General features: G+C 43.9%; 1 protein-coding gene across 4 annotated transcripts; it reads left to right on the top strand.

Moving 5' to 3' along the window:
- The first annotated feature begins 79 nt into the window (after window positions 1-79).
- Window positions 80-12,479, top strand: sf3b1 (splicing factor 3b, subunit 1). 4 transcript variants are annotated; one of them, XM_054786272.1, is made up of 24 exons: window positions 80-169; window positions 633-811; window positions 998-1,099; window positions 1,199-1,313; window positions 3,410-3,489; window positions 3,555-3,740; window positions 3,867-4,329; window positions 4,446-4,567; window positions 4,657-4,854; window positions 4,923-5,024; window positions 5,523-5,702; window positions 5,781-5,867; window positions 6,215-6,485; window positions 6,579-6,724; window positions 6,978-7,124; window positions 7,346-7,471; window positions 7,704-7,925; window positions 8,002-8,184; window positions 8,255-8,366; window positions 8,457-8,577; window positions 8,662-8,793; window positions 8,899-9,171; window positions 9,257-9,473; window positions 12,028-12,479. In XM_054786272.1, the coding sequence occupies exons 1-24, from the start codon at window positions 142-144 to the stop codon at window positions 12,184-12,186; spliced, it is 3,951 nt and encodes a 1,316-aa protein (XP_054642247.1). In that variant the 5' UTR covers window positions 80-141; the 3' UTR covers window positions 12,187-12,479. The 4 variants fall into 4 exon arrangements, with proteins under 4 accessions (XP_054642247.1, XP_054642250.1, XP_054642249.1 ...); XM_054786273.1 differs by lacking the exons at window positions 80-169; window positions 633-811; window positions 998-1,099; window positions 1,199-1,313 and adding an exon at window positions 2,616-3,059; XM_054786275.1 differs by lacking the exons at window positions 3,410-3,489; window positions 3,555-3,740; window positions 3,867-4,329; ... (15 more) ...; window positions 9,257-9,473; window positions 12,028-12,479 and adding exons at window positions 2,582-2,640; window positions 3,005-3,059.

The following is a 12,479-nucleotide window of genomic DNA, read 5'->3' as shown; positions in this document are numbered from 1 at the left end:
ATAAAGACAATATTTTCACAAGATTAGGTTTTATTTATCACTAATTACGATATTATATTTTATTTTGTGGAGGTGTCGTCATTTCCTATTTTGTTTATCAGTCACTTCCGGTTTCAGTAGCGAACAGCTACAACCATCAAAATGGCGAAGATCGCCACAACGCACGAAGGTAGGTTATTTAAAATAGACGCATCTATATGTAGTTTTTTTAAATATGGATCTCAGCTGTAATATGTGATGTTTTCATTGTTGTTAAAACACTGTGTATCGTTATGTAAATGCTTGATTTAAGTCTTTAAAACGATAAAACCAACGGGTCGGGATGCGACGCAACGCGGTCAGGATTCCATAATGGCGCTGGTTGCTAACTTGTTAGCATGTTAGCTCGGGGCCTTCACAGTGCACATCGTTTACCACTTATTGTTGACATTATGGAGCCGTCAATATTATTTAATCTAGTTCATGCGTAGCCTGAGTTAGAACTCAACCACAGTTTATTATGAAGAAATTTATCCTGACTTTGGCACCGAGGCTAACGCAATCATACATTGTTAGTTGTGAGAATCGCCATCTTTAATACTGTCTCGTGGAGCAAAGTATTTGTGTAATGAAATATTGTCTGTCTTGAGTAGATATCGAGGCCCAGATCCTGGAGATCCAGGGGATGAAGGCCTCCCTGCTGGAAGAAGGAGCAGCAGAGCAGGGAGTAGGCCTGGTTTCGACTGGCTTTTATGACCAGGAGATCTATGGAGGAAGCGACAGCCGCTTTGCTGGCTATGTCACCTCCATCGCTGCCAACGAACAGGAAGACGTAAGATGGTTTACTCTCCCTTTTTATACTGACAAATAAGTGTCTATTCACTTGTATTTGTTTCCCTTGGTTTGAACTGTGTAGCTGACATGTTCCATTCCCCCTTTGTCTGCATTTGATAGCAACCATGGCTGTGCTGTTTTGGCGCACCGTGACTAGACTCTTGTCTCATTTTTTATCTTCCAGGACGATGAAGAGGACACATCAACAAGTTTGCTGGGACAGAAAAAACAAGGGTACCACGCTCCGGTGGCCATCCTCAATGCCATCCCTCAGTCAGATGAACAAGTAAGTGTCAGCAGATTCACAGTGTCAGATGCACGTAATTTTAAGTTTACCATTCATTTTCCCATAAATCCCAGTTAATTCATCCAATTTATTTTGCAGTATGACCCCTTTGCGGAGCATCGTCCACAGAAGATCGCAGAGCGGGAGGACGAATACAAAGCTCGCCGCATGCAGATGATCATCTCGCCGGAGCGTCTCGACCCATTTGCAGATGGTAAATTTTGCCTTTTCCCCCTCACCTCTCGTTATTACAGTTTTATTATTTCCTCTCTCTTCATGTTTTTACTATGTTTGACCACATATGGTAGCTGTTCAACCCTTCGACCACAATGCAGTTTGTTGCCTCCCAGACTTCATGCCTTTCCTGTGGTCAATCCTTTTTTCTTGTCTATTGTCTTTGTAGTAGTTTTGCATTTGCCACCAACATCAAGGTTTTGGTTGCGGGGGGAGAGGGCTTGCACGCTTAAAAAAAAAAAGTAAATTCTTAGTAGGATTACCATGCTTTTGAGTAGGAGAGGTGGTTAGGTGTTGGAATCTGATAGTTCGCCCTAACAGACGTGGGTCGCAGATGGGTTGTGTGTGTGAGTCGAAGGGTTAACAATCCCACGTGACAGTCAGGCTAAATTGTGCAGCGACTTGTGAAGTTTAGCTGTGATGTAATCACTTCAGACGAGTTATTGGGTAGCTAATAATCTGAAAATCAAATTATAGTCACAGAAAGACGAGGGACCAGTTATCTACACTCTCTTAGCTCCTTGGATGTGTTAGGTCTTCTCAATCTAGATGTACTACTCCTAGGACACGGCATGGCACAATATTTCACTCTTAATGTTATTCAGCATATGACAAACATAGTCCACAAGTTGTAAGTAGCAACTAGGGGTGGGCATTTGACTAAATTTGTTTAGACTTAACCAAGTCAAACACAGTTGAGTATGCAGATTACTAACTTTCCCATCCTGTATTTATTAATATACTAACTTCAGTAGCCTGGTTAAGCTCTTAACAAGCTAATCTCACTTTCCATAAGTTGGGTTGCAATCAAGGGTTGGGAGAATCTCTTAAAGAATGTTCTGAATTCCTGTTTTCATGCGTACGTGCATCTTAACTTTATCTTTAGACCTCTGCCGGTTGTACCAAGTAGTGCGCTCAGTTTTGCCCAATGGCTTTAAATTAGTCTGAATTTACGATCTATACTATCTAATAAACAAGTAATCAACAAATGTTATGCCCATCCCTAGTAGCAACATACGTGCATAAACTGTGTTAATTATATACATGAGGAAGCTAGTTTTTTAAAAATAAAAATAACGCTAGGAGGCTAATTCGGAGCCTGCATGTAGCGACAGCAATGTGTACATAAATTGTTGTTGTAAAAGAAATTTTACAACGCTCTATGTAAAATAGAAGTATGTTATAAAGAACATTGTGTGCCGCCATACCACAGGCCCATACTAACTGTCCTTAATTTCTCTCCTACAGCAGTACTGCTTTGCCAGTCCTGTACTGCACTCTGTTAAGGGCGCAGCAACTCATCCTGTGTAGGTTATGGGGGACACAGTGCACTATTTTTGTCAAGGTTCACTTGTTAGTTACTCTGAAGGGAACCTGCTCAGCTAGAACTACTTTCGATTCCCCAAAAAGACCCTTTTTTTTTTTTTTCATATTTGACTTGTGGTAAAATCAAGACAGGCTTTTATTTCACCAGCTACCAACATCAGTCAAGATCAAATTTTAATTGCATAAATGACTGAATTCAGTTAGTTTTTGTACTTACATGGGTTGTCCCCCAAGAAGATTTTTTTTTTGAGTGCCATATATCAATGTAACACAGGTGGTATACTGTTGTGTGTAAGTTTAAACCCTTTTCCAAAGTGTTACTAATGGTAAAGAGCAATTTTCTAGGCTGCTTTTCTGCCGGTTGAAGTCTGACTGCAGATGGACCCTTGGCACTGAAAGTGTACGTATTCTGAAGAGCACAGCCCAGGACCCCCTGCATCAGTGATGGCTATAACATCTATATCCACTTTAAAAAGAGAAAGCACCACAAACCTAAGCTCTTCTCTCTATGTATCTGTTTGTTTCTTTCTTATGATGCTATGTCTATGTAAGAGAGGAAGAACTATGTATAGTTCAACGTAATGTTTTTTTGGTGTGATTCAGCTGTTTTTTTAAAGACACAGGAACATAATGTGTAAAAGAGAGTCACGGTTAGCTGACTGTGTTTGTGCTTGGTGTGAAGAGCAAGGTGTTCCCCGAGAATGTGCACTGATGATTGTCCTCTGTTCTTCTTGGTGCTCTTTCGCGCAGGAGGCAAAACGCCGGATCCCAAGCTGCAGGTCAGGTCATACATGGACGTCATGAGGGAGCAGAACCTATCCAAGGAGGAGGTAAGAAAAAAAATGTGGCTTTGTAGCTTTTATCATGAGCTGACTCATGTCTTCTATGCTTACAGAGAGAGATTCGGCTGCAGATGGCAGAGAAGGCCAAGTCAGGTGACCTGAAAGCTGTCAACGGGTCTGCTGCCAGCCAAGCTGCTGCTAAACGCAAGCGCCGCTGGGACCAGACAGCTGACCAAACACCCTCCAATGCCACCCCCAAAAAGATGTCCAGTTGGGATCAGGCTGATGCCACGGCTGAGGTATTTATTTTATTTTATTTAAATAAACACACCACATAAACACTATCATTAATATGTGGAAAGTTATTAAGGGACGCACAGGACTTATAAAGTAATTGTTTAATTGGTCTTTTGTCTTTTTTTCAGACCCCAGGACACACTCCTGCACACACACCATCCAACAGCCGCTGGGACGAAACCCCCGGCCGTCCCAAAGGCAGCGAGACCCCTGGCGCCACCCCCAGCACCCGCATGTGGGACCCCACCCCGAGCCATACACCAGCTGGCGCTGCCACTCCAGGAAGGGATACTCCCGGCCATGCCACCCCTGGCCACGGAGGAGCCACAGGAAGCGTGCGCAAGAACCGCTGGGATGAAACGCCAAAGACAGAGAGGGAGACCCCCGGACACGGGAGTGGCTGGGCTGAAACACCGCGCACAGACAGGGGGGATGAGTCCGTTGGAGAAACTCCTACTCCGGGTGCCAGCAAGAGGAAGTCCCGTTGGGATGAAACCCCTGCTAGTCAGATGGGCTCCTCAACACCACTGCTCACCCCTGGAAAGACCCCAATTGGAACACCTGCCATGAACATGGCAACCCCAACACCAGGTAGGAATGCCTCTAAAGGTCCATTGTCCTGATCCTCATTGGTGGATGTAACTCTGTGCTAAAAAGCCACACCATAATGCTTTTTTTGAAGAGTCTCCCTGCACTGTTTTGTCCAGGCCACCTGATGAACATGACTCCAGAGCAGCTGCAGGCCTGGAGGTGGGAACGAGAGATTGACGAGAGGAACCGGCCCCTCACAGACGATGAGCTTGATGCAATGTTTCCTGAAGGATACAAGGTCAGCGCACCATTCCATTGCTGCTATATTACATTTCGATCTCCAAGTAATTTACAATACTGATTGTTTTATTGCCCCTCTCTGGGCAGGTGTTGCCTCCCCCAGCCGGCTACGTGCCCATCCGCACACCAGCCCGCAAGCTTGCCGCCACACCCACCCCCATTGGCGGCATGACAGGCTTTCACATGCAAGTGGAGGACCGCACCACAAAGCAGATGAACGACCAACCCTCGGGGAACCTCCCCTTCCTCAAACCTGATGACATCCAGTATTTTGACAAACTATTGGTGAGCATTGAAGCCACATAACATGTAAATCCACCAACTGAAGATATTAAACATTCTGAATGTGTCAGGTTGAGGTGGATGAGTCAACGTTGAGCCCCGAAGAACAGAAGGAAAGGAAGATCATGAAGCTGCTGTTGAAGATTAAAAATGGAACTCCACCCATGAGAAAGGTTAGCACCTGCACTATTACCATTTTCACAGGCCTGCCAAGGTTTTTTGAATCCTGCATGCATTTTGACAGTTAATTACGCTTTTACACTTCGGTGCTCTCCGGGTACGCATTTTGTTGCATTTCACCATTTTCTGTCTTGAGTTGCTCTAAATACTGCATTATTCTACCTGTTAGTCTCCACATTACTACAGTCTCTCCTCTTGGATAAAGTGTTTCCTGTTAGCATGTCTTGTTCTGAATTAAGGTTTTTGTTTTGTTGTGGGGGGTTTTTAAGTGTACTTTAAGTCGAATCTATATATCTGCAAGGTCAACACCCAGCACTCAGCCTGTATGTGGCATTAGTGTGAATGATTCTTGCTAAATCAACAGCTGCTTTCAGTGGAGGTTCCAGTGTGGATCGTCTAACTCTGCTGGAAGTAGCAGACAATCCTGCCATCTGTGCAGTAAATGCCTGTTGTTGGTTTGTGATGTAAACTACTGTCTTGCCTGTTTTTAGGCGGCCCTGCGTCAGATCACAGATAAAGCTCGTGAGTTTGGAGCTGGACCCCTGTTCAACCAGATCCTGCCACTGCTCATGTCTCCCACCCTCGAGGACCAAGAGCGGCATCTGCTGGTCAAAGTTATCGACCGCATTCTCTACAAATTGGACGATCTGGTTCGACCCTACGTACACAAGGTAGCCCCTCCCATTCTAAAGCCTTTTCCATGTAGATTGGACTGTAGATTGAAAATGATCAACTGTTTACGTGCTCAGATCCTTGTGGTGATCGAGCCACTGCTGATTGATGAGGACTACTATGCCAGAGTGGAAGGCAGAGAGATCATTTCCAACTTGGCAAAGGTAACTTGAAGCAACTTTTTTATTTTCACCCTGTCTCCTGCGAACCATTTCAGCCTGTTCGACTAGTCTGTGGGCTGAGCAGGTCTAGGCGTTCGCTAGATTGACACCAGGACGAGAGAAGGTAGACGTGACAACGTTTCGTCTGCTCCCACCCTACACCTGGTTACAATCATGTTGTACAGAAGGCTCAAGATTTCATAAATGCATTATTAACTTTATTTCTTATGGAAACAAGTACAGTGGGCCTAAAACATACTTAGAAAACATGGAGTGATTGTTATTTGGTCCCTCCTTTGTGACGTCCAGAACATCTCCTGTCCGCATAACCAATATCCCACTCTTCCCAGGCTGCTGGCTTGGCTACGATGATCTCCACCATGCGACCAGACATCGACAACATGGACGAGTATGTCAGGAACACCACCGCCAGAGCTTTCGCCGTGGTGGCATCAGCCCTGGGCATCCCGTCCCTTCTGCCTTTCCTCAAAGCCGTCTGCAAAAGCAAGAAGTCCTGGCAGGCCCGGCACACAGGCATCAAGATTGTGCAACAGATTGCCATTCTTATGGGCTGCGCCATCTTGCCTCACCTGCGCAGCTTGGTGGAGATCATTGAGCACGGTCAGTCAAATGCAAGATTTTCATTATGGCACTCCCATCATTGTTTATATACATATGCCAGCTCTGACAAGTGCTTTTGCTGTGTCACTGCAGGTCTGGTAGATGAGCAGCAGAAGGTGAGGACCATCAGTGCCCTGGCCATCGCTGCTCTGGCTGAAGCCGCCACACCATATGGTATTGAATCCTTCGACTCTGTCCTCAAGCCTCTCTGGAAGGGTATAAGACAGCACAGAGGAAAGGTGAGAATGTTGAGGTCTTTTAAAAATAAAAGGATAAAGCATTATGCAAGCTTAACACCCAGCACAAGGCCTGCATGTGGCTGCAATGTGAATATTTCCTTGCTATAGCATCTCCACCTTAGGGCTGCTGTTGTCAGTGGAGGCCATAAAAATGGCCACCAATACTCTAGTGACAGCTTCAGACATGCCAAAAGACTATAACAAGTTACCATGGGATGAGTTGTATTAACAGTTTGCTTTTTGTTGATGCCAGGGTTTGGCCGCCTTCCTCAAAGCTATCGGCTACCTCATCCCACTGATGGATGCCGAGTACGCCAACTACTACACCAGGGAGGTGATGCTGATCCTCATCAGAGAGTTCCAGTCCCCAGATGAGGAGATGAAAAAGATCGTGCTCAAGGCAAGTAGTCACCCAAACTTCAAACACCACCCTGCGGCTCATTCTCGCCTGTTCTACCTGTTTGTGGTTGAATCAGGGCTAGTAGTCCGCCAGATTGACTTCCAACATGAGAACTTGCAGAGCTGACGCGTGTCCTCTCTGTTCTCACCCTGCACCCGTTGGAGACACACATTCTCTGTAGTTTTCCCCCACATCTGACCGACACCTATTTCGTCTCATAGGTGGTGAAGCAGTGCTGTGGCACAGACGGTGTGGAAGCCAACTACATCAAGACTGAGATCCTGCCCCCCTTTTTTAAGCACTTCTGGCAGCACAGGATGGCCCTGGACAGACGCAACTATAGACAGGTCAGCAATCGCACAAACCAGAAAATACTTCTCGAATCAAGAGGTACAGGTCTTGTAAATAAATGTTAGGAAGGGAACCATATTTTACCCTCTTCTGCTACAATTTTGTACCTAAGGGGTGGAGTTTAACACACTGCAGTCTGTTAATAATAATTGGAAGAAGACAAAAGGCAAGGCGCCTTCTGTCTAAACTACTAGCAGTCAAACGCTAATGCGCGAATGCCTTCAACAGTTGGTGGACACCACAGTGGAGCTGGCCAATAAGGTGGGAGCGGCCGAAATCATCTCTCGCATTGTGGACGACCTGAAAGACGAGGCGGAGCAGTACCGTAAGATGGTGATGGAAACCATCGAGAAAATCATGGGCAACCTTGGAGCGGCCGACATCGACCACAAGCTGGAGGAGCAGCTGATTGATGGCATCCTGTACGCCTTCCAGGAACAGACGACTGAGGTGAGCAGAATGACAACGATGCGTCTAATGCTACATAAATGGAAGTCCACTAACTGAATTAGATATTTCTCTGCAGGATTCTGTGATGCTCAACGGTTTCGGCACAGTGGTCAACGCTCTGGGCAAGCGAGTTAAGCCCTACCTGCCTCAGATTTGTGGTACGGTGCTGTGGCGTCTCAACAACAAGTCAGCCAAAGTGCGTCAGCAGGCCGCCGACCTGATCTCTCGCACTGCCGTAGTCATGAAGACGTGTCAGGAGGTATGCACCGCACTGATCCACTCTTAATTACATAAGGCCAGTCGTAACATATTTTTGTGTGCCCCTGCAGGAAAAACTGATGGGTCACTTGGGTGTTGTGCTTTACGAGTACCTAGGAGAAGAGTACCCTGAAGTGCTGGGTAGCATCCTGGGTGCACTGAAGGCCATCGTCAATGTCATTGGTAAGTCTATACATGTTATTATTTGCCATTACAACATACTTTGCCAATGAAGAACTTGGATTTTTGTAACAATTTCCTTCGTGTACACAGGTATGCACAAGATGACTCCGCCTATCAAAGACCTGCTTCCTCGCTTGACGCCCATTTTGAAAAACAGACACGAGAAAGTGCAGGAGAACTGCATCGACTTGGTGGGCAGGATCGCGGACAGGTCAGCAACCTCTTAAGATGTTTTTTTTTCTGTGTGTTGGTGAAAATGCTTATCTGATCTGTTGTTCTTTGATCACTTCTCCAGAGGTGCTGAGTATGTGTCAGCCCGAGAGTGGATGAGGATTTGTTTTGAGTTGCTGGAGCTTCTCAAGGCCCACAAAAAGGCAATCCGCAGAGCGACTGTCAACACGTTTGGTTACATCGCCAAGGCTATTGGGTGAGTGTTCTTTGCTTTTCAGCCTGTATTTATTTTTCTCAAAAGTATGTAAAACCACAAAATCCTACCCTGTGAATAATGTCCCCCCGTCTTCTTTCTTTCCAGCCCCCACGACGTCTTAGCCACGCTGCTCAACAACTTGAAGGTGCAGGAGCGGCAGAACCGCGTATGCACCACGGTGGCCATCGCCATTGTGGCCGAGACATGTTCGCCGTTCACCGTTCTTCCTGCGCTCATGAACGAGTATCGCGTGCCCGAGCTCAACGTGCAGAACGGCGTGCTCAAGTCACTGTCCTTCCTGTTCGAGTACATTGGTGAGATGGGCAAGGACTACATCTATGCTGTCACGCCACTGCTGGAGGACGCGCTCATGGACAGGTGAGTCGCACGACCCTGGAGTCATACATTTTGAATAACATTGGGTGTTTGTTTGACCATGACTCATGATCCTGTGGCACCACAGAGACCTCGTCCACAGGCAGACAGCCAGCGCTGTGGTCCAGCACATGTCCCTGGGCGTCTATGGCTTTGGCTGCGAGGACTCCCTCAACCACTTGCTCAACTACGTATGGCCCAATGTGTTTGAGACGTCGCCACACGTCATCCAGGCCGTGATGGGCGCCCTAGAGGGGCTCAGGGTCGCCATCGGGCCGTGCCGCATGCTTCAGTACTGCTTACAGGTAAGATACTATTTTATATATATATATATATATATATATATATATATATATATAGATATATAGATATATAGATATATATATATAGATATATAGATATAGAGATATAGAGATATAGAGATAGAGATATATATAGATATATATAGATATATAGATATAGATATAGATAGATAGAGATAGATAGATAGATATATAGATAGAGATATAGATATATAGATATTGCTCAAAATGCCTGAAAGTCCTAACAGTGGAACCCCCAAAGTCAAAACCGCAAAAATGGTACAGTGAAACCACAATTTTCTTGACTCAGAGGTCATTCAGAACGTTCATGCTTCCTTTTTTTTATTTATTTATTTATTTATTTTTTTTGTGATACCACCACAGAAGTGTAGAACCACAAGTCATTGCAAGGAGGACAATTATGATAATAGAACCAGAACCTGGAACTTAATTGTGACGTACAAACAATACAATTAATTAATAATTGATTGCATTTACAGAAAAACATAAATGGCATGTAGCTGAAAGCACAATGGCTAATGACTAACCTGGAAATGACCCCCTAGTGATGTGCGATACCACCGATTTCCTTTCCAATACTGAGTAAACTCTGGCTGGTATCTGAAATACCGATCCAATGCCGAGACTTTGTGCAAATACACCTAATGTGTTTGGTAAGGGTATTTATTTATTTATTTTTAGTAGTGGATTTAAAATCGTAGCATACAGTGCCCTCTATAATCATCATCCAGCCACCTGGGTCCTCTCTTCAGCTCACTTCACGGGTTTTCAATGGAGTTGAAATCTGGGGACTGAGATGGCCATAGTAGGAGCTGGATTCTGTGTCTGGTGAACTATTTGTGTAGATTTGGCCACATGTTCAGGGTCATTATCTTGTTGAAAGACCCAGTGACGACCCATCTTCAGCTTTGGGCAGAGGCCACCAGATTTTTCTTTAAAATGTCCTGGTATTTCAAAGCATTCATGATGCCATGCACCCTAACAAGGTTCCCAGGGCCTTTTTGGAAGAGAAACAAGCCCACAGCATCACCGATCCTTCACAGTGGGCATAGAGGTGCTTTTCTGCATACTTCTCTTTTGCGTTATGCCAGATCCACGTGTTGCCAAAAATCTCTATCTTGGTCTCATCTGACGAAAGCGCACGGTCCCACTTGAAGCTTAGCGAACTCCACACGTTTACGTTTATGATTGGGAGTGAGAAATGCATGTAGAAAGCGCCTGATGGTTGTTTTGGAGACTTTGTGACCCCAAGATGCTAACATTTGTGGCAATTCTTTCACAGTGAGCTTTGGAGCATTTTTTTTTTAGTTCTCTTACCATCCTCCTCACGGAGCGCGGTGGCAAAATAAACTTGCGTCCTCGTCCTTGTTTACCACTGTTCCTGTGGTTTTAAACTTGTTAATGATTCCCCTGACAGTAGATATATGCAGGTGAGTGGCTATTTTCTTGTAGTCATTGCCTGACTTGAGAAGGTCGACGCTCATCTGCCTTACTTGAATTGTATGGTCTTTTTTCTTTCCCATGTTGAAGAGTGGATAAGAGAAATGGCTTCTGTGTTATATACTTATACCCCAAAGAAACAGGAAGGGATGAATTACTAATTAAATGTTCTCCGATTAACTTTGGAAACTACTATAGAAATGACAGAAATGCTTCAATTACATTTATTTCCTAGGAATTGTTAAGGGTGCCGATAATTGTGGGATAGGTCATTTTATGAAAAGTAATTATTTCTTAGTCTGGGATTTTTTTTTATTATTTTGTTAAAATTCACTTGAGATGAAGGTTACATTTTCCTCCAATATTCAGGATGGTGCTATATTGTTTAGCAAAAAAAAAAAAACCTATTAGAAGCTAAATAACAAATCTTAACCACGGGTGCCAATAATTATGGAGGGCGCTGTAGTTCAAAACATAAAAATACATCACAGCAATGTATTTATTTATTTTAAACTCTGAAGTATATTGAGGTAGTGGCGTGATTTACAATATAGCCAAGCTATATTATAACCGGGAAAACGAGACTAAATCATATTAAATGTGAAAATTATGTTTTAAACAATAAAAAATGTAAAACCATTAAAATAAATTATGAATAACTACTATAAGAATGAAAACCAATTCACAATTCAGTTACATGAACATTTTAACATGAAAACACTTTCATGTAAATAACACTTAAACAAAAGGATCCGACACTGACCCATTCGCTCATTCACACGTTGTTGAGGAACATCCATCCATCCATCCTGGGTACGGTTATTAAAGCCTTTAGGATGGCCACAGTTTGACCCTGGAACAGATTAATTTACTTGTCATTATTTCCTATTATTATTATTTTTTTTAATTAGAACAACTTGAAAGTCAAATCAGTGTCAGATTTTGTTCAGGTTTGGTGTTTTACTCTTTATGATGGCATTAAATAATAAAATGAGGAAAAACACTTTATTTTAAAAACAAATGATATTGAAACATGGCCAATTGTAAACCCTCAAAGATGATATTGAAAACTGAATCGTGTCCTGTGTGCTGTCAGGGTCTATTCCATCCAGCCAGGAAGGTGCGTGACGTGTACTGGAAGATCTACAACTCAATCTACATCGGCTCGCAGGACGCCCTCATTGCTCACTACCCTCAAGTGTACAACGACGAGAAGAACATGTACGTCCGCTATGAGCTGGACTATGTCTTGTAAATACTCCTTCCTTGTTTTTTTTTTTTATTATTATCATCAACAGCTTCTTGGAGGTCCACAGTGAGTGTTAAAAGTAGGTGCAGTCCCACTACAAGAACAATGTAGGCTGTACGTAATCTACAACACACATCTCTCCCTACCCTTTAGTTCCCCATCAATGTCAGATCAGTTGAAATTGTTTTAAATATTTGCGTATTTCCTATGTAACGATTCTGGTGGGATGTTTCCTCTCATTTCACATCTCCTCTCTTATTAGATTGTTTTTATTTAACCAAATAAAAGGTTTATGTACA

The sequence above is a fragment of the Dunckerocampus dactyliophorus genome, chromosome 9 (genome assembly GCF_027744805.1).
Source record: "Dunckerocampus dactyliophorus isolate RoL2022-P2 chromosome 9, RoL_Ddac_1.1, whole genome shotgun sequence".
Taxonomy (NCBI): Eukaryota; Metazoa; Chordata; class Actinopteri; order Syngnathiformes; family Syngnathidae; genus Dunckerocampus; species Dunckerocampus dactyliophorus.
This window is presented reverse-complemented; position numbering and strand designations above follow the sequence as displayed.